Below are 21,764 nucleotides of genomic sequence, written 5' to 3' on the forward strand. Positions count from 1 at the left end.
TTGTGTTCGATGCTTCGGTAATAAACTGATTTTCCTTGATATCCAAAATGACAGGAAGTGTACGGAAGTGGCATGCTTTATTTAAGGAATGCCTCGGATACCGGCGAATCGTGATAGACTCCGAATATTTTATAACACATTGTGGCGGTTTTTATATACTATCGATAATTGCTAACGACGTTCGCTGCATGATTATATCGTTAAATCTGTTTACACCTTACAAACACTGTAATTAGTTTCTTTAAGGAAGACATGGAGTCAAAGCAAACAGGTAGCTCGGGGCTGAAGAGCGTGAAGGATCGTCCGTCCTCAGACGTCCACGCGAAGAAGCTTCAGGCTCGCGAGTCCCGCTGCGGACCCGACGTAGCTCGTGCACGATGGACAATCCTGAGACGGGTGAGGGACGGAGATCTTTTGGCTTAGCGTCCAGTCCATTACCTAGCTAGCTGTTAGACGCGAATGTCTATTTCAACCAGGATATGTCTTTTCCAGCCTATTTGCAGAATGCATTATGCCTCCGTTGCATTGCCGCATTCAAATGTGTTTCGACAAATGTGTTCGGTGTTTGGTCAGCTTTAAGCCCGCCCGCCTTTCCTTTATTGGCTTTGCCGGTTTCTCCTGTTCCAGGTGTTGAGGCGGAAGCACCTGGACGGTGCGGAGGTTCAGCAGGTGTCAGTGCGCAGGTTCTCCTCCTTCAACCTGTTCTCTAGGACCGAGGTTCCCTCCTCTGAGACCGACGAGCCGTTGGATGGGCAGTGGGTCGAGTACAGAAGTGGCTGCTTCCCCCAGTACAGTGCCTTTCTCAGGTTGGTAGGAAACAGAACAAATAGCACTGCCCTGCTGTTACTCACATGGCTTATGCACACATTAAAGAACTGCAGGCTCTCAAAAGCCTGTGAACTTTTACCTTTCAGAGATGACCTGGGGCCCCTCAGAGTGGATGAGGTGCTCAACAGCTTTGACAACACCGGAAATGTCTGTGAGTACACACATTGAGCATTTTCGCTTAATTAATGTTGCATATATTGTCATCACCTCATGAGATTTTCTTCAGTAATATCCCACGATTATTTATCATACAAATGTTTTTAACCCTTTGAAACAGTTTGTGGTTGTTTCATCACATTTGTTGTTTGCAGTCTGAATATTGTTTGGGTATTTGAGTGCATGGCTGGTACTGTACTCTCAGAGACAGGCAGGGTTTGGTGTGTTTGCACTCTGCTTTAAGCTGCAGATCCCCAAGGAACCACTGGCAGGCACACTTGAGCAATTAGAAATGTGTAATATACTCTCACAGTAAATGGGGGATAAGTAAGATTTGTATGGTGCTGTATTCATGGTAACAGGCAGAGAAAACCATGTAGCACTGTTTGCATCATATGATACCTGTGCAGTCATAACTATTATTCTACAGTATAGAAATCATATATAGGACTGTTGGTGCATTACAGTAGTTTCTAAACAATGTCAGTTTGTCTTCTCTGTCAGTATTGTTACTCAGTAATATCAGTGTGTGAGGTAAGTCCCAAAGCTTTAAGCAGAGTGGTCTGGCTCATTTGAAAAGTAATTATGGTGATTGAAATGAAATCTTACTTTAACAGAACAAATGAATTCAGAACTGTTGCATTTCAAACAAAAATATGAAACATGCCATGTAAATATTCATTCTTATGTTGTCATGAATTTAGCTGGGATGATGCTCATCATTAGTTTTGCTTTTTTAATCTCCATTAGAGCTGGATCTTGGAAACCAGGATGTTAGCTGAGGGTGGCATTCTCTCTCTCTCTCTCTCTCTCTCTCTCTCTCTCTTTTCTTCTTTCTCTCTTCTGTCTCTGTCCTATCTTTGTCCCTCTTGTTTACCAAATATGAAATGCAGTATAAATGCATGACTCAACAAACGGTATAACATTTTTGTTAGAAGGAAGACCTCAGTTGTACGGCTGATTTCAGGTAGCTACTAGACCCCCTCCTAACTCCTTTGTTCTCTTGGAGGATTAAAAAGAGCTTGCGGCATCGCCTCTCTTTGGCCCTGTGCCCTCCTTCAAGACAGGGTCATCCCTTCTCCTTTCAAACCTTCCTCTCAAGCGCCCCTAATTGATCTCACGCATTGGTAAGTCCAAACATCTCCACCATGTTCTTGTCAGCTCAGCTGGTCTGGCACATTGACTTCAAAAGGAGGGGTATGGGGTTGTCTTTATTACCTATCCTCCATACCAATAGCCAGATCCTTGCCTAAGGACTTGACTAGCTCGAAAGTCTCTGTGTCTCTGAGGAGCTGATGTGGTTTGGTTGTCCAAACGTATGGATTAGGGTGATCTGCTTGATCAGGGTGGATGGGCGGGCAGCACGGTGAATTTAAGCGCCCTTGTTTCCAGCAGGGCTCAAGAGGGGGCACAATGGGTCTCAACAGAGCATGCCGGATGGACACGAAGAGATTTGGAGAGGCTTGTTGACCACTGGAAAGACCCCGTAAGACCCCCCCCCCGAGCGTTTGGGCCTGACGTGCATCACATAAGACCACTGAGTATTTGCCTTGTGTCAGGACTTGCCTGTACTTTACATTTTTTCCCCTTTGCTTCTACATAACGACACATTAAGACGTGCTTTCCCACCTGATTACCTACTGTCACGTAGCTCGGCATGTGTCCATGCAGGGTCGTACGTTAGGGGTCAGGACTTCCTGCACCTGAGTGAGGAGTTAAAAGGACTCTCATTTGAAGTGTCCTAAACTAGATCACATGACAAGAGGCCGTGTTGGGCCATGTTGGGCACTTCAGAGGGAAGCTGCTCCTGGCTAGAAGGCCCGGACCCCCTGACCCTCACTCAGAGAGAGGTTCCGGCCCAGCACTGGCCTGCCTGTTTGGCCCCCAGTGTTCATAACTGGTCTTTAAGGAGAGCTGTTTGTGTGATTGTGCAATTCCATTTACTTATTCTTGTATTTCTCCACTTAACCACAAGAGGCACAACAGCACCATTGATTCCCTAAATGAGTGGATATTCTGTGTTGTAGCGCGTGTGTGTGCGTGTGTGTGTGTAAAAGAGAGTTTGGTGTGTGCTTGGGTGTTGCACACTTGTGGATGTTTGGGGGCTCCCCTTGTACCCCTGTCGCTCCCGCTCTCTGCTTGGGTAATTATGCAGATTTAGGGCCCCTAGTGCTAATTGCCATGAATGAGACAATAGCTGTCCAGTGGGGCCAGGTTAGCCCATCGGGCAGCCGGGGCGTCTGCTGTTCAGACTCCGCCCCCCCGACTATCTCCACACCTGTACTGCTGACGGTTAATTAAAACACTCTCCACCATTGTTTATCAGGAAGCTCTTTGACCAGGCGACGCATCTGACACGTACGCGTGAGATTTGGGCGGTCAAAACACAAAGCCCCCGATCTCCTCGTGAGCAGTAACAGGGGCTCAGAAGAATTGGACATTCCAGTGGCGCAAAAGCCCACAGAGGTGGAAACGGCAAGTTAAAGCCACGCTAGCATTTACTGCATAACCCCGAAGTCGAGCGCTTTGTGTCATGGTGATTGAGAATAAGTCATTGTTTGAGGTGGGAGGGTGGGCGGGGTCCAGCCAGACCTCGAGGAACCGTTCAGGTCGTCCGTGGTGGTGACGAGGAGCCGTAAGGAAATAAAGCAGCAAAATGTGAGTGTGCAGTGGCATTGTGCCTGGCTCTAATACCCTGCTAATTACCGGCATACTTCAGCAGGCAGGGCACTTGCTTTCCCCTGCCACAGAGATCCCTCCCAATCAGGACTTGGAGATGGCGCCAGGCCCAGGGAGAGACTGAAGCAGAGGAAATGGCAGCCTGCAGTTCACCCTGCTGTCTTCACTGCTGATTAGCTTTTCCTGCCCCTCTCTGCTCTTCTTTTCTGGATTTCAACAAACCCCTTTTTCCTTCACGCAAGGTTTTGCGGCACCGTTTCCGTATTCGTAGACCCGCACAGCGTCGGCTGAGGTGCCGAAAGGTTCAGAGGTGAAGCGTGTGACTTTTTTTGCTGGTATTCTTTACTAGGCTTAGGTTAAAACGAGCTTTCTCACACTTGACAGAATGGGGCAAACTTTGTGAACATCTGTGCTTAACTGAGATAGATATCTGTATTCAGTGATGTTGTAAATGTGATTTGTTACAAATAAGCCTGAATGTGAACTTTTCAATTAGGCATAAATGGGGAAATTGAATTATCATATGAAAATACAGTATGATGTACATTTAACATTTTGTGATTAACAATTTTTGAAAAATTGACATTTTCCTTTTTTCCTCCCCCCTCTTGTCTGCTTAAGGCGATTTTGTGCATGCAGGATTGGGTACTGCTCACCTTGCTAGCTGTTTTTGTGAGCAGCGTTTTCTGTGTGTGCTGTTAAACAACACTCCAGTTTATACTTTCTGAGGGGTACACCTTTTCTGTGCAATTAATAAAACCTTTTGACATATTAACCTTTAGCTCTTCATCTTGCCTTTTTTCCTGTAACCGGCCACTATCGTCTATAGTGACTACACAGTTGAGTATGGTGGAAATAGTTTGAAGTAAATGTAAATTGACACTGATGCATTGATAGGGGAGTGATGTCCTATACTGGTTTTAGAGGACAACTGTTTGCACCCTTTGGCGTGAGTGTGCGTGTTTCTGCGCTCCCATTAGAGGGATAAGTGATTAACGCGCTGTAGTTAATTTGTCTCTCGTAGCTGTGCGTCCATCTGAGTGCACCTCTCTGCCATCCCATTGGTCGGCTAGCAGGCTCTGCCCCTGTAGCTTCCGCTCGCTCCCTGCGGCTTGGCCATAGCCCCCCCGTAGCCGAGCCCCTGTTTGCCTAGCAACCAGGCGAGCTCTCCAGCAGCCTTAATGTACTTGATGGTGTTTTAAAACAAATAGATCATTTATCTGATTAGCGTCTTGATGGAAAATGAGGCTTGTAAATGGCCACCTCTCACACAGAGCTTGGGCAGCCCTCCAAAACCCTGACATCAGGGAGTGTCTGCGTCTGTGTGTGTACAACTGCACATGTGCGTGTATATGAGTGTACGTATGTTCATGCACGTGTGTGCACTTTTTTTTTTTTTTTTTTTTTTTTTTTTTTTTGATGTGGGTGTGTTTAGGGAAGGCAGGAGGTGTGCACAAACGCTCACACCCAAAATCATTGCGTGATTTTGTGCAGTGTAATTGGCATACTTCATGTGTAGTGGTGCTGTCTAGCTTTGCGAGGTGTCAAGGTGGGTGTACCCAATGTTTCGAGTGCGTGAGAAAATCGTTAACAATCAGTTAACATCACAAAGCCTGCAGACAAAAGATTATAATCTCAAACACTAAGAGAATGAGTTCATTATAGTCTACCGACACCCCCCTGCATTGCCTCTCTCCCTCTAGTCACTGGCGGGGTCAGGTGTGTTTATCTGATATGGGTCTTGGAAGATTGTGTGGTGCTGATTCAGGCCCACCTGATTCATCAAATTAAATCTTTTCTTAACTACTGAAAACAGCTAGAAGTTTCAACTAGGGATGGAGGGGTTTTTAAAGCTCAGGTCTTTTTGTAATCTCTTTTTTTGTAATCTGAAGACATTCAGATGCCTTTGTAATCTGTACAAATGCACAACTCCTTTCGCTTCTCGTTGGACGTCTCTTCATGCTCTCCTAGGCTTTGTCATACTCGTGTGATTCGTGGTCTAAGACGTAGTCCTTCCTCCTTAAACACCGATTTCGTGTATCAGGTGTCTGGTTGGCTGCTGCTGCTGCAAGGTCCTCCTCCACTGTCTTTGCTGCTTGTGTAGGGTCATAACAGGCTGAATGGCCCCCGTGTCCTTGGGACAGCTGATTCAAGGGCCCCAAACACCTCCCCAATCCCCGGCCGTCTCCCTCCGCCCCCCCGCCCTTTCCTCGGCATGCCGTGATGCGGCCAGGCCTTTGTGCGCAGCCAGCCAGCTCGAAAGCCGGGGGCCTCGCTCGGCGCCCGGGGAGAGCCAGCTCACAGAGAAAGGCAGCGAAGAAAAGGAGAGGAGTAATTACGTCCAGTCATTGAGTTCTGAAGATCCCCACCCCACCTGCACCACCAGCATCTCCCACCCCACCCAGGTTCACCCGGCTGGGCGCGGGGGGTGATTTTGGCGACAAAACGACAGCCATTTGGAGTGAATGGAGCAGGAATGTTTGGGAGGAACATGACACCTCCGGATCTCCAGCCCTGGCAAGGGGAGCGAGATTAAGGAGCTCCACTCCCTGGCTGCTGGGTGAGGCGGGGCGAGGCGGGGCGAGGCGTGGTGGGGGCTGGAGGGAGGGTTTTAGAGGCCGATTGCTAGGCTGCGCCTTTTGTCTGCACCTTTTCACGTGGACCACAAGTCGCTTCACATGGTTGGCTCTTCAGGTCAAGATAGAGGCTCTGGTGCATTCTCTCTTTGTCCGGCCTGAGGTCTTCCTGCTTCCACTTTCTCTCCCTCTGCTTTGTTCCCGCTCGGGATTTTCTCCCCCCCCGGCCAACCTTTTTCATCCCTCTTTCCTCTCTCGTTGCATTTCTGTGCACTTGAAGAATGTGCGGCATGCCGGTAGCCCGATGGAGCTGTCAGCAGTCCTGTGGAGGTCTGACTTTAAAGCAGATCGCCCCTGTGCCGGGGTGTTCCGGTCACAGTCACGCTTCGCCACCCCCACCCCCCCGGTGTGGATGGTGTCCGGTTGCTCCGCGCTGACCACAGCAGCCCTCGCTATTGGCTACGCCACCCCGTCGAGCAGACAGCCGTAAGCAGCTCTCCTCGCTTCCGCCAGGCTGCTTCCAGACTCATTGTCTTGCCAGAGCCGTGATGGGAAGTAATCTGCTGCAATAAGGAGAAGTCATTTATTAGTCCCAGCCCAGGGGTTCATGCTTCACAAAACGTATTGAGTAGAAATGAACCAATCAGAGTACAGAAGAAGGGGAGGGATTTTTTTTTTTTTTTTTTTTTTTGGGTGGGGGTGATCGGGAGGGAGGTGTTACTGGTGCTTTTTTGTGTCTCTCCATCCGGCCCAAAGGATTATGGGAGATTGATGTGGTGCTGGCCTAGTGGCCAGATGATGCCATGCCTTCCCACTGAGCTTTTTAAGTGTGTGTGTGTGTGTGTGTGTGTCTGTGTCTGTCAATGTCTGTTCATGTGTATAAATGAGTGTGTTCATGTCTGGTAGGTAAGCCTCAGACAGGGCGTTACTTGAGCCTGAATGTCCATAGATAATGTACGCTGGCTTTGCGTGGGTCTTTTGTTGGATAGTGTGCCCTCGAGCTCTGGGCACCCAATGGGCATTCAACTACCTGCTCAGAACAAGGGGGGGAGGCTGGTGGGTGCAGCGGACACGTTCCATTGTTTTCCCTGAAGCCGCTGCGGAGGGCGTGCCCGTCAAAGTGCTGCCAGCGCTCGTCCCTCGTCTCTCGCACGCCTACGGCGTCGAGCTCCGACTCTGCCGCAGGAGTGCGCGCATACATGCGCGCACTCCCACGTTCCCCCAAAACAATGCCCATGATGCCTTTCTGCTGCTGCTTTGCCAAGTGGCTTTTACAGCTGTTCCACAATGGAGAAGCTAATTGCTGCAGATTTGGACAGCTGGTTAATTGATCGTGCTAGCGTCCTAATTACATCTCTCTTACCTGGGGCCTCTGAAGCACCCCGGCTGCCTTGCATCTGACCTCTACGTTTTAACACGGAGCAAAACACGCCGCCGATGTGGGCCGAGTTAGCCGTGGAGGGCACGCGTGCGAGAGTGCATGAAGGTTGTGGCTCAGTGTGGATTTGATTGTGCTTTACACCAACAGTGTCTCAGCATGGCAAACGTTACTCTGTGAGGGTCTGATTACAGATTAACGCTTGTCTAGCTGGGGGTGCACTCATGCTTTCTGAAGTTGCTGTCTCGTTCTGTGCCCCAGCCCTGCTGTGGTGTACTCCAGTACTTTCAACATTAAAAAAACACAGCACAATGTTTGGAGTAGGTGTTAGTAATTGTTTTGCATCAGACAGTTGCTGTGATTGAAACATGGATACTGTCAGAAGATTCTTCTTGGACATTTAACATGACCGACTCACACTTTTTTTCTCTCTCTCTCTCTCTCTCCCTCCCTCCCTCCCTCCCCTGATCTTTTGTCTCCTTCATACTCACTCAGACCATATAACACTCTTTTTCCTCCGCCCCCATTCAGTCCAAACACACACACACACACACACACACACACACACACACACACAGTCATGTGGTTTGTGAGAGGAAAACCCATAGCATGTTCCAAAGTAGGACATCACTAATCAATGGGAATCATTTAGACCCATTCTCTCCTGGGCCACAACCCAGCGCTTTGCTAATCAATTCAAAACAAGTGTCACTCACTTTTCCCATCTAAAAATACACACACCACTCTGTGTCTGTGTGTGTGTGTGTGTGGGAGGGAGAGAGTGAGCCATGGTTGGTTTGTTAGCTGTCAGTGTACTTTGCATTGTTTATTGTTTTAAGCAAGCTATATGAAAGAAGGGTATGAGCATTTATAGACTAGAAGAGGTAGTGTGTGTGTGTGTGTGTGTGTGTGTGTGTGTGTGTGTGTGTGTGTGTGTGTGTGTGTGTGTGTGTGTGTGTGTGTGTGTGTGTGTGAGAGCAGGTCGTGTTGTTGTTGTTCCCCTCCCCGCCTTCGATGCTTATCCAAATTTGTCCACGGTTTGTGTGTACTCGTGTGTACACAAGAGCCTTGCATCAAGTTCAATTAGTAGCCATTGTGCGGTTCACTAAAAGGGGGCTATGCTATTAGCAACCTTTCTAAGGCCCACTGCATCCTCCACCAGGCAATCAGATCACTCAAGAGGCTCTTTCGCCTGGCGTGACCCAGTCTCTGCGCTCGCCTGTGCTAACGACCCCCCTCACTAGCAGCCCTCTCCAGCCCCCGGGCGAGTCGCCCACCAGCCAGTGGCTTGCCCCCCGCATCCTTCACCCTGCGCGGGTGAAGAAAGGCAAGGTCGCGTGCAGGCCAATAAAGGAGGAATGATTCCCCTTCAATTGAGGTGAAACGTCTCATTTAGCGGCCGTCCCCCCCCCGGCTGCACCCTGTGCCTGCCCGCCCACGGGTGCGTGGTTTTCAGGGTAGGTACGCCACACCGCGGCGCTCCTGGAGCCTGTGAAGAGGTGAGGCAGGGAGCAGTGGGTGTAGAGGACCTGGGCCAGAGGTGAAGTAGAGATCGGTGTGCAGATCTTGCGGCGCATGTGTGCATCGGTTTACCGGATGACGTTTAAGGATGAAGTTAGCGGCGGAGCAAGTGAGGAGGAGGTTGGGGTGGAGGTTGGGGAGGAGAAATGCAGAGCTTAATTTGATAAAATGGGAAACTGCAGTGTAGCTAGCATTCCTAGATATTAAAGTAGCTCGCTGATGGAGTTTGACAGGGCGAGGTAGACGGCAAGAGAGCGACGGCCGCCGTCACGCTCACGCACTCCAGTCAGTAATAACAGCTCCATTACTCCTGCAGTCAGAGTGTTAAGTGCTGTCTTGGCGTCTGCGCAGGATCGATGGCTGATGCTGTGTCACAGCAAATGGAGCCCTAGTGCACAGGCTCGGGGGTCAGAGGTCGCTGAGCCAGACAGTCCGGAGGGCGTGGCAGCCAGTGAGGGCCTGCGGTGCTGCTCCAGACCACCAATATGCGCATGGCCCCACTGCGCGCTAATGCTCTGCTACTGCTGGAGCCTCCTGCCCCTGAGGACCATTACACACACACACACACACACACACACACACACACATACACCCACCCCGGAGTCACTCCTCATAGAACATTAACAGACAAACATGCTGAGGTTTAGTCAGTTACACACCATGTCATCCACTGGACTTGACAGACGTGTATGGGCTTGAAGCATATACACCCACTGATCATGCCTGCACACACACACACACACACACACACACACACACACACACATATACACACACACACACACACACACACACACACAGAGCCATTGATTCTGCTACTGCAGACATGTTCAATCATCCCCATGGTCAAACACATGGACGCTTTGTCACATATGGCCTGCCACGCACACAGACCCCCAGTTTTGGCATGAAGAGCAACAGTGTTCTGTTTTAGCACTCCAGTGTAAATGTGCAAGGTTGCAGTCTGGGTGTTTTTAGAATTTAATCTAACAATGTGTGTGTGTGTGTGTGTGTGTGTGTGTGTGTGTGTGTGTGTGTGTGTGTGTGCAGGCATGATCAGTGGGTGTATATGCTTCAAGCCCATACTAGTGCTTCTCAGAATGCAGATCCTCTGTGTGCTGTTGCGTGCGTGCTGTTTATCGGCTCTGTCAACTCAACTCTAGCAGTGTGCATTTATTGCATGGCAACTTAATCAAATAAGATTTATGATGTGTATATGAAATAAATAAGTGTTGTGATCATTATCTTCTTCCTGCCCCTAGCTGGCATGTGGTGGTGATGTCCTGGATGATAGCCCCTGATACACATGACTCCCGCTTTCATTGTCTTGCCACAGATAGGCCGTTCACTGCCTCTGAAACTAAAAGCCAATTTTGCAGAGAGATTTGATCTGTATCGAGCTGAAGGAACGAAACCACTTTTGCTCGTGCGTGTGTGCGCACGCGCGTCTGAGGAAGACACAGCTGTTGGTTCGCACATAGAGGTTGTTTTCTCGTGTGCCCGCATGTAATGACACTAGTGTTGGTGCTCTCCTCTCCTCTCCTGCATGCTCCTCTCACTGAGCGAGCGGACCGGGCTCAGGCCAGGGAACCTCCTCTCACTGAGCGAGCGGACCGGGCTCAGGCCAGGGAACCTCCTCTCACTGAGCGAGCGGACCGGGCTCAGGCCAGGGAACCTCCTCTCACTGAGCGAGCGGACCGGGCTCAGGCCAGGGAACCTCCTCTCACTGAGCGAGCGGACCGGGCTCAGGCCAGAGAACCTCCTCTCACTGAGCGAGCGGACCGGGCTCAGGCCAGAGTCTGAGGTCAGGAGCAAAGAGCCTTTGTCTGTGTTCGTTATGCATTTTTCTTTTTTTGCTTCTTTCTTTATTTATTGGGTTTTTTCCGATGCAGCTGTCGTGTGGAGAGCCCTGAACAGGGCCCAAGAGCTCCATGCTGAAGTTCACCTGAAGTGAGTTGCTCTGAAACAAATACCTGGAGCACTACAGCCCTCTTCAAATGCACAGGGCCCAAGTCAAGAATGTCCACCCCACACCCCCGCACCCTCTTAATGGCCAGCTTCCTCCCAGCTCTAGTGGTGGGATGTTATATTAATGATTTGGATGGTTCATGAAAACGCCAACGGGATTAATAGTGAATATTAATGTCTTTGGAATTTTCGGTCATTTTATGATGTCGAGCGTTCTCGAGATTTTTGTTTTTGTCTTTCTCCGATATTTTGGAACATCAGAGAATTAGCAGGTACTAGAGACCCGCAGGCCTCGGTATCATCCCTGATTTGCATACCAATTAGCAAAAATGCCAGTGTGAGAGGCGTGTGGTGTATAAGACCATTGTTTTGGAGCGCTCTTGAAAAACGACCGGCATGTACCCCGGCATTCCAGTCCACCAAACAGAGGCAGAGAAGCCCGACAAAAACCACGCAACTTTCCAGCAGGTTTTTTGGGGTGTTTGTGGTTTATTTCCATATTTAATGAAGGTCAAATTGAATCTGTTTTGGATCAGAAGTGATTTTTGGCATACCTTGAGTGTGCCATGTATTTGGGGGGGGGGTTTAGCTCCAGCACTGCCCGTTTCTCATCCTGTAGCTCCTTCCTTCATCCAGGCATGTTACGAGGTGCATGGACCATCTGTCTACTGACTGCTTCCCTTCACATTTTTTCTGTATGGTCTGGTCTTCGCTTAGAGTGCAACATCTGTGCTAGCTTGTTTTTTTACACTGACTTTTTTGCTGTATCAGTTACATATCATGTCGCCACTTTTACACATCATGCACCCACATATATGCACAGATATATTTGTTTGTACCATTTGTAAATATCTAAATATGCCTCTCCTCTATATGCAATAGATATCTGTAGTAGGATGCATGTAAAGGACAATCATGCAACCTCTTTATTCGGCTCTGCTTTCTGTTTAATTCCTTGGTCGGCTCTTATAATAATGGCCTGAAATCTACAAACAGCCTTTTTTTTTTGTTACATGAATATTTGCTGGAGTGTGTTCCTGTCCTCCAAAAGCACTCCACGGGCAGGCGTGCGCGCTGATTGTCCTCTCCAGGACTCTGTACTGAGAGCCATCCAGTCTAGTACATAAACAAGTCAATCAGCGGATACTCTGTCTGTGTGTGAGAGTGCCTCCACGCTACCGCAAATGTTTACACAATGCAGAGCATTAGAGCCCTTAAGAGAGGCGCGCAGGCCCGCAGAAGATCCACCGCAGCCGTACAAGAGATGCTCCGAGCGAAGCACCCTGAAGCTCTGTAGAACCCAGAGCTCCTCCGGACGCGGCCCGTGCTCCTCTCCTCCCGCATGCACGCAGATGCCAACTTTCTGTTCAGCGTCTGGACTGCGCGGTAGCCGTGATTTGTCATGATAAAGCAGCTCAGATTCGTGGCGTTCGTGATGGAGCCTTTCGAGGTCCGCAGCTTTTTGATGGTTGTGCTCATCATGAAAATCTATACAGCCGTCCAACAGCAAATATGATTTCCGCTTTACATGTAGGTGAAATATATTGGCCCGTGAGGGTTTTCTGTGACCAAATGGATATGATCAATTACAATCAAGAGCTGGTGAATACAGACATATTTATGTCGAAACAAAAATGTATGAATAGACACTACTGTCAGAATTCGTAACACTCTTGTGAGGTACAGTAATGATCTTGGGGTAACAGTATATTGTATTACCAGGCACTTTTTGGTCTGCAGTGAATTGCAAGAACAATAAAGAGGACAAAAGCTGTTATTGGCTGCCTTGGCTCCCCTGCTGCCCACACTAAGTCCTACAGGGCTTTGAGCGCTGTTTTGGTTATGTTGGATTCGAACAGTATTTATGTGATGCTAAGAAGCTGAACCGAGTTTCCTGTGTCAGAACTGGATGGAGTCCCACAGTCCCAGAAGAACCCTCTCACACAACATGCTGTTCAGCCTCAAAGCGTACACACACACACACACACACACACACACCCACCTCTGCCCTTTGACCTATTGCAGATCCCAGTGCTTGTCTCAGAGAGAAAGGAATTTTATGTTCTCCTGATTTTAAGAACTCTTATCTAAGACAGAACAGCTAAAACCTGAGCTATCTTTAGTTTAGTTTTACATGTCACTCGTGGTTTACTGAGTTACTGACTCAGTTAGTAGTTTCTTACCATCAGGTTTCAAGACCTGTTTAAACGGAAGCCTCGTCTTAAGCAAAGTTATTGGCTTTAGTTCAATTATGGGGACCCCTGCTGTTGGGAAGAATAGTTTCTAGGAGCAATGAATTCCAATGCAACTACAATCCATTACTAAGAACTGCTTCTGGATCAGGCAGTCACTCGTTGCAGTTGTAGAAATTAACACAATCGTTGGTGGAAAACTGGTCTACAGTCAGCTGCTTAACACGTTGGCATGGTGCTATACTGGCTCTTACCCCTAGGTGGCAGCAGTCGCCACATTTTTAGCTAAAATCCTGCAGGCGCCCGACAGTCCCCAATCCGAACATGAGACGCAGTTTTGTTGGTTTTAATTTTCTTCCGCAGACACATTACACTTCAAATATGTTTATTCTAATCTAAACTTCAGAGAATCTGAGACATTCTAGGTTTAATTAACAGTGTGTCTTGGTATTAAGAGCCATGTTGCCATGAAGTTTTATTGCTCATTATTTAATAAAAATTACAGTTTTGTTTCTAACAATAGCTGTTTTTTAGGTAAAAGGCTTTGTCTGTTAGTATTGTGAACTGCATTTTAAAACCTACATTTTACACTCTATAGCATAACTGGCTATCTTTAAATGAAGCAAACTGATGATTTTGGTACTATAAATCAATAGCATGAAAGGCCAAGGGAAGAAGTTTTAAATGTGAGTGTTTGAGTTGCGTGTATGTATTTATGTGTAAAGCTGCAGAAGTTGAGTTCTGAGTCTTAGCTGGCTCTAGGTGTCCCTCCAGGAGCCAGTACACACACTGGTCTCACAGCTGTTTCCCTTTAAATTCCCATAAATGTTCCTGGCACTGTGAATTCTTTTAATTGGAAGCCCGGACAACTTTTTATCTTGGTAATGAATGATGAATTTATTCAACAGAACGGCCCAAAGGTGTTTTACCTTATCGCTCTTCATTAGTGCATGTTTGTGTGTACTGTATTTGATGACGCAATTCTTAAAGGGGTTCAATCTGGTTAATATATGCTGCAGTCTTTGTTTCTTTGGACCAAGTGCCCCAAGCTGATATTTGTTTGGATTGTTTATGGGAATAGCCATGACGCATGAATGTTTGCAAGTTGGTGCTGTAAAAAAAAAAAAAAAAAAAAAAAAAAAAAAAAGTCCAGATAAGTCGGGCTTTAAACAAAACCTGAACATTAAAGGAGAGCACATTTTAAAAACTCTTATCCAGGAATATTGGAAATGGAATTTGAAAATGATATTGGTATTTTTTTTCCTATTGCATTAAATAGATTATCGGTTTGATTTGTCATCTTTTCTCTTTTTTTGCACAATGGATTGGACAGAGCACTATGTCCAGTGATACCATACAATTATGCTAATGCAAAAGAGTGCAGAACTGTGGAGTAGCCTGCCATACATCTACCCCCCCCCCCCCACGTACGCTCCTGGAACGAAGCTCAGGATAGATGGATGAAAGTAGTGCTATTGTAATTCGATAGATGGGCTATGTCAGGATAATCTTTCCTGAACAGATGATCATTTTGCTGGCAAATTTGATTGAGGGAGAGAGGGAGAGAGAGAGCCAGGGATTTTCAGTAAGAATTAAAAGCCACATCTGTGCATTGGTCGAAGGAGTGAGCAGGAGCCAGCATGCATACATGGACACACACACACACACACACACACATTTTCTTGTCTTTCCTCTGTGTTTCAGATCAGGCTCTGTCATTTTGCCACTCATTCCCACTTGTGTGTGCCCCCAGTGTTCTCTCTCTGTTCAGTGCCATCTGACTTGTCTGATTTCTTGCTTTGGTCAGGAGACTGTTGCCAGTATAATCCTCAGCTTCAGCCCATGTTGCCACAGAAACATCAATAATATTCTAGCTTGACAACATCTTAGTGCATTAAAGTGGTCATAAGGTCTCTCTCTCTCTCTCTCTCATGCATTTCTCTGTAAATCCTGGGGAAAATAGCCTGGTGCTGGTGTGTGTGGGAATAGAATTACAGGAACCCAGGAGAGCCTGAGGGATTGCTCATGTTCCCAGCACCCCTCTCTCCTTTTCCCTCAGAGCTGGACTCCGCACACACATGTACACACATGTCATATGTGGTAGAGATACATTAGAGTTATGAAATGTGCTGGAGCAACACAGTCATCCAGTAGAGTTTCGATATGGGCAGTTGTTCTGCAGTGTTGGAAACAATTTGCAACACAAATGCATTCACACGTTGATACTAAGTAGTTTGCTATACCTGAGTGTGTGTGCACGTGCGTGTGTGTGTGAAACTGGGAGTTGGCAGCTGCTGTTTCGGGTGTCAGCTGTTGCCAGCGGCAATGTGCGTGGGTGCCTGCCGTGTGTTTGCTCAATTATGTTTGTGTGTGTGTGTGTGTCTGTGTCTTTTTGGGGGGGGGGGGTGTTGAAACTTTCCTGTTTCTCCTACCCACATTCCCATGGTTGTGCCGTACACATATGTAGGGCACACACACACGCGCTTCTTCCTCGCCTGCTCAGTTTACGGCTCTGGCTACACACATCTCTGCTAGACTGTCGGACACCCAGAGAGCGTGGCCACCAGTCCTCCAGAACGCAGGCACTCATTGTACATTAGAACGCACTCTGCATGCTGACACACACACACACACACACACACACACACACACACACACACTCTATGGGGAGTATATTCAGGCTGGTGGAAGGCATCACTGCAACAGACAAATTATTCTGATTGGACCGTCTGATTTCTGGCTGCTGCTCATCAGAGACAGGGGTCCCTCTCTCTCAACTCGGCTTTAATCAAATGATTTGATTTCACCTTTATAATCCCCTCCGCCCCCATGCCCTTGTGGTACACCTTCTCTGGCTGTGGGCTTCTCTGGCCCTGATGGGACCACCCACTCCATGCTGAGTAGAGGAGGCCTGGCCAGCCACACCAGGGTAGCAGAATGACAGGACAAGTAGTGCATGCCCCAGTCACCGTGTGATGATTTCCAGGAGGGAAGGAATTGTGTGTGTGCGTGCGTGTGTGTGTGTGTGTGTGTGTGTGTGTGTGTGTGTGTGCGCGTGCGTGCGAGCGAGTACATACACTATGAAATGCTGATCGCATCTCCGGACTGCACAACTCAAATAGAAGGACACACACTTTCATTTGTGGACAGAGTTGAGTCTCTGTGAATGAGCGTGAACGCATAAAAAGTAGGAGAGCAGGACTGCTGGTGTCTGGGAATGTGTCTGGCTGGGACGGCACCTGAGGGCTCCCTGCTGCAGGGAGTCGTTGCTCTCGGGTGTTTCAGCTGCTTGCATGCAGACTTCCTCTTTCTCTCCTCTCGCGTTTTCTTTGCCAGCCATTTCCACATTCGGGGGGGGAAGCTTTCAGTAGAGCACGCACGCACGCAAACCCCTGCACGCACGCACGCAAACCCCTGCACGCAAACCCCTGCACGCAAACCCCTGCACGCAAACCCCTGCACGCAAACCCCTGCACGCACGTACGCACACCCCTATACACACGCACACCCCTGCACGCACGCACGCACGCAAATCCCTACACGCACGCACGCACGCACGCAAACCCCTGCACGCACGCACGCAAACCCCTGCACGCACGCACGCAAACCCCTGCACGCACGCACGCAAACCCCTGCACGCAAAGCCCTGCACGCACGCACGCACGCACGCACGCACGCAAACCCATGCACGCACGCACGCAAACCCATGCACGCACGCACGCAAACCCATGCACGCACGCAAACCCCTGCACGCACGCACGCAAACCCCTGCACGCACGCACGCAAACCCCTACACGCACGCACGCACGCAAACCCCTGCATGCAAACCCCTACACGCACGCAAACCCCTACACGCACGCACGCACGCAAACCCCTACACGCACGCACGCAAACCCCTGCACGCACGCAAACCCCTGCACGCACGAACACCCCTGCACGCACGCAAACCGGCCAGATAGAAAAAAGCAGAGTGGCCTGAACACACTTCAGGTCATACAGATGTCACTTCCTATTGACAGAGATTCCTTCCAGGTTATGTGTAACCTGTGTGCGTGTGTGCGCGAGCGCACGCATGCATGCCTCTGTTCTGGTGTGACACCATCCCGCTGTAGTTGTGCTTGCTTTTGTTGTAGTGATGAGACAGGGCTGTTCCTGGCTTGTACGCTTGCCAGCACACATGCGTAAAGGTAAGGTTTCCCTGCTTGGCTTGGTGGAGCCTGCACAGCTAAATGCACAGGGCTGTACTACTGAAATGCAGAGAGGTTTGCACCTACACGCATACACCCACACTCACTCAGTGCAGACGTCATTAACAATCTCTCTCTCTCTCTCTCTCTCTCTCTGTTGCTCGCTCGCTCTCTCTCTCTGTTCTATTCCTATGCCCCAGGTCCCTGGCCCTTCTCTCTCTCTCTCTCTCTCTCTCTCTCTCTCTCTCAGTTCTATTCCTATGCCCCAGGTCCCTGGCCCTTCTCTCTCTCTCTCTCTCTCTCTCTCTCTCTCTCTCTCTCTCTCAGTTCTATTCCTATGCCCCAGGTCCCTGGCCCTTCTCTCTCTCTCTCTCTCTCTCTCTCTCTCTCTCTCTCTCTCTCTCTCTCAGTTCTATTCCTATGCCCCAGGTCCCTGGCCCTTCTCTCTCTCTCTCTCTCTCTCTCTCTCTCTCTCTCTCTCTCTCTCTCTCAGTTCTATTCCTATGCCCCAGGTCCCTGGCCCTTCTCTCTCTCTCTCTCTCTCTCTCTCTCTCTCTCTCTCTCTCTCTCTCTCTCTCACACACTCACACACACACAAACGAGAGAGAGAGTCCAGTTCCCCTCTCACCATCTGTTTTCAAAAACAGATCCCAGATAAGTAAGAACGAGGGTGCACTTTGAATTAGTCATGACTATGGACTTCTAGAGTGCTACCATTTTTTTGTGTGTGTGTGTGTTACCCGCGCATTAATCCTCTCTCTCTCTCTCTCTCTCTCTCTCTCCATTCCCGTCTCTGTATCATCCTGGCTGCCTCGCTGAATAATTGCAATGTGGGGGGGGGGTTACTTTCTCGCTGCCGATGTGATTGGCTTTTTGTTGTGCGGGGAGCGAGTCCTGCAGGCAGAGGTCTGATCCGCCCTTCCACCAGGGCCCTGTCTGCTGCCTTCTCCCTCCTTCAAATGAAAGCAGTACGTCTGGCAGAGGCTGGCTCTCTGGCTGAGCTTCCCGTCAGCCTCTGCTGATGTTCACAAGCACGCTGTGAAGTGCCTAAGGAATCGGCGAAAGCGCTTCCTACGCGTCTACGCGAGTATATCAACCAGCAGCAGCTGATGGAAAACTTGGAGGGTAGCAGTGCACGGCAGAAGTATCCTATAGCTCCTCAGCTGCTGGGAGTGCTTATGCATTTATGTCCAACGTGGTACATACACACAAACACCCCCCCCCCATCCCACACCCTATTGCCCCGCTTCTTCGACATAAACACCAGTGGACCTGCTGTGTGCTTTCAAGTGGGTGGAATCAATGGCATTTTTCAATTGTGCCCAACCTACACATCATTGTAAAAAATCCTGACCCGAGCACATGCACTCATGCTTGAGGGCTCGTTGGCAAACACACACTCACTCGCCTCCCGCAGAGGGCTGCAGTTCAGGGGGGGTGCCGAGGGGTAAGCGCTTTGCAAATGTGCACCTTCTCCTCCGGAAAGCTGTTTCCATGCATCCACCCCCTGCCACCCAGGTCCTCTGCCGCTCCGAGCCCGTGTTCCCGCCAGCGTGGCGGAGGACTTCAGAGAGGGTGGCTGACCCAGAGACGGGTTTGCCGTGGCGAAACCAGCCGACGCATTTCAGCAGCTGCCACTCGGCGCCAATGGAGCACACTGATTTCTATATTGTGTCAATTTGGTGGCTTTTGTTTCCTTTCAGCTGGGCACAACACTAGAACCCAGCTAGAGCACGGCGCCGCGTGGCCGTCCGCCTTGTCCTGATTGGGCCTTCGGAACAGGAATCGTTTTACCAAGAAGCTTGAGGAAAAAGCTCGGCTATCTTAGCATGTGGTTAACAAGTAGAAATTTCGGACAGCGCCAGACTTCTGCGTCAAGCACAAGGTGCGCCATTAGTTTGAAGGCCTCTCTCCGTATGCCCTGCAGAAGTGTGCGCGGGAGGGTACGGCCCCTGCCCCTGGACGCGGCTCACGCCAGCTGGCCTCTTTGTGTGCAAGGCACAGTCAATTAGGCAACAACCGAATGACCACAAATGTATTTGTTTGGTCTATAAGAGGGTCCTGTGTTGACAGGGGATAAGTACTGACCTAACCATTGTGTATCCTTTTAATTTAACCTTGTTGAATTGAAGTAAGATTTCCCTCGAGGTGCGTCAAATAGAGGTGAGATTAGGGATTTGGAGAGCTATGTCTCAGAAGAAACCTTGATTTTACACGCTCTCTCTCTCCTCTCTCTGGGTCTCTCTCTCTCGTGCGCGCGCACACACGCACACGCACACACACACGCACGCACACACACACGCACGCACGCACACACACACGCACGCACGCGCACCCACCCACTTTAGCCTCTATTCTTACACCTGAGTCAGTCCATAGCTGCCTGCTGTTAGGGCCACTGAGACAGAGGCTGCCCAGTGGGGCGGGTAATAGTCAACCAGACGTGGGGGCCGTTCCTGCCCACCATTAAAGGCAGCCAGCCTCACTAAGCCCCCACGCCAGACACCAGGTGCTCCACCCCCCCACCCGCATGCAACACCTGGACCGCCAGGCCACAGGGCCACTCCCTCAGCCTGGGAGTACCATGGCACCAGGGGGAGGCTTTGAAGGCTCCAGTAGCAAGTGTGTGAGGAGGGTTCCTCACGGTAGGGGTAGGGGCGTCGGAGGGAGTGCCCGTGAGGACTCACCTGCAGTGAAGAGATCATTAACGCACAGGGCACCAACGAAACGTTGGTCAACTTTACCTTGTGATATGTGTCATACAATGACCACAGCGTGTCTGCATCTCCGTGGTAGTGGTGTGTATAGAACTTGTGCGTTCGATTCAACTAAACGAGTGTGGATCTGGTGACCCACTTTCCTATCCTCTGCTTCAGCGTTGGCTTCAGCGTTGGCTATAGCTGGATGAAAATATTTACAGTAGCAGGTAGCCCGTGTAGGCAGTGACCGTTTAATGTAAGAGCACACCACGGACTCGCTTCCCGCCTGTGTGACGAGGGTGAAAAGGTTTAATTGTGGGCGACCCCGGGGTTCCGAACAGGTGCGCCATACAGCCGCAAGTGTATCGCCATTAATGCTTCGTGTATCGCGGTGCGTGCGGGAGCGTGCATATGTATGTGCGTGTGCACTCATTTAAAAAAAGAAGGTGGGGGGGGGGGGGAGTCTCCCTTCCTTTCTCCTGACAGAATAATTCTCTTGCTCTGACGGGGGGTTAAATCCCTGTGCATTAGCTGAGACAAATTAATGAAATAATACAACACTGAGTAAATCAGAAAATATGCCGCCGAAATGTGAAAGCCTCCTCCGGCTCGCCTTCCCCCAAACGGCCCCGCCAGGAGTGCGAACAATGGCCGGCACTCACCAGAGACAAAGCATTTCATCAGCGGGTTTAGATCAGACAAGGCCTGTCAGTAAGTCCACAAAAAGCCGCTACAATAGTGTGCTAATCTCCTAATCCATCCAAATTATGCTCAGCACCTTTCAATGATGATTGCACAGCTGGAGAGGAATCATCATCTCTTGATGAGTTTTGACCAGGGCTCAGCTGACTTTTGTGCAAATATGGTGCAAAACGTAAGTGTTTGGGTAGTATTACTAAGTGCATGTGAATTAGTGAAGGGTGACTGTTAAAAATATACTGCGTTTACGCATTTCAGAATCATTCCAATTACGAAACGGTTTTCACACTATGGCCAAATTTTCACACCAGAGGCCTAAATACAAGTGGAACCTCAACAAACCCAAACCGCACATCTATTTTCATAGAAATTCTTATTTTTCTTTTAATGCGTTATTCCTTGGAATTAGATAATATAAATGACAATGTAATTAAGACTGTGTCCTTTGTGAGTTTTATTTTTAACGAGATTTAGCTGTCATCAGTTGGTAATCACAGAGAATAAGACTGACTGACTGACTGACTGACTCCAAAATCCAAGCAGAACCTTGACAAATACTTTAGCGTACTTTAGCGCATTATGTCTTGTATGCAGGTAATACTAATGACAATAAAATCACATTTAAATTAAACCAGGGCTATTTTTTTTAAGTGTTCTTTTTTTCTTTTTCTTTTTTTTTTTTTTTAAACAAGATTTTGCTTTCATCGTTTCATAATCCTCGTGGACTGGTTGCGTTCTCACACGACTCTGGCAGCAGAAGTAAATTTGCACCGACGTCTTCCCTAAACACAGAGCACGCAGCTCTGTCAGATGCTTCAGCGTGCTTGGAGGAGAAGATAATCGGCTGATTTTAACCCTGTTATTCGATGCCTAGGCTGTAT

General features: G+C 49.0%; 1 protein-coding gene across 1 annotated transcript in view; it reads left to right on the forward strand.

Moving 5' to 3' along the window:
• Positions 1 to 57: 57 nt before the first annotated feature.
• camkmt (calmodulin-lysine N-methyltransferase) overlaps positions 58 to 21,764 on the forward strand; it is a 70,703-nt gene continuing 48,996 nt past the window's right edge. The window contains exons 1-3 of the mRNA XM_027011585.3: positions 58 to 396; positions 628 to 806; positions 915 to 979. Coding sequence (XP_026867386.2) covers positions 253 to 396; positions 628 to 806; positions 915 to 979 — 388 coding nt within the window. The 5' untranslated portion in view covers positions 58 to 252. The remainder of the gene's footprint in view (positions 397 to 627; positions 807 to 914; positions 980 to 21,764) is intronic.

Source organism: Electrophorus electricus, chromosome 12 (genome assembly GCF_041902795.1).
Source record: "Electrophorus electricus isolate QZ-2024a chromosome 12, ASM4190279v1, whole genome shotgun sequence".
NCBI classification, from domain to species: Eukaryota; Metazoa; Chordata; class Actinopteri; order Gymnotiformes; family Gymnotidae; genus Electrophorus; species Electrophorus electricus.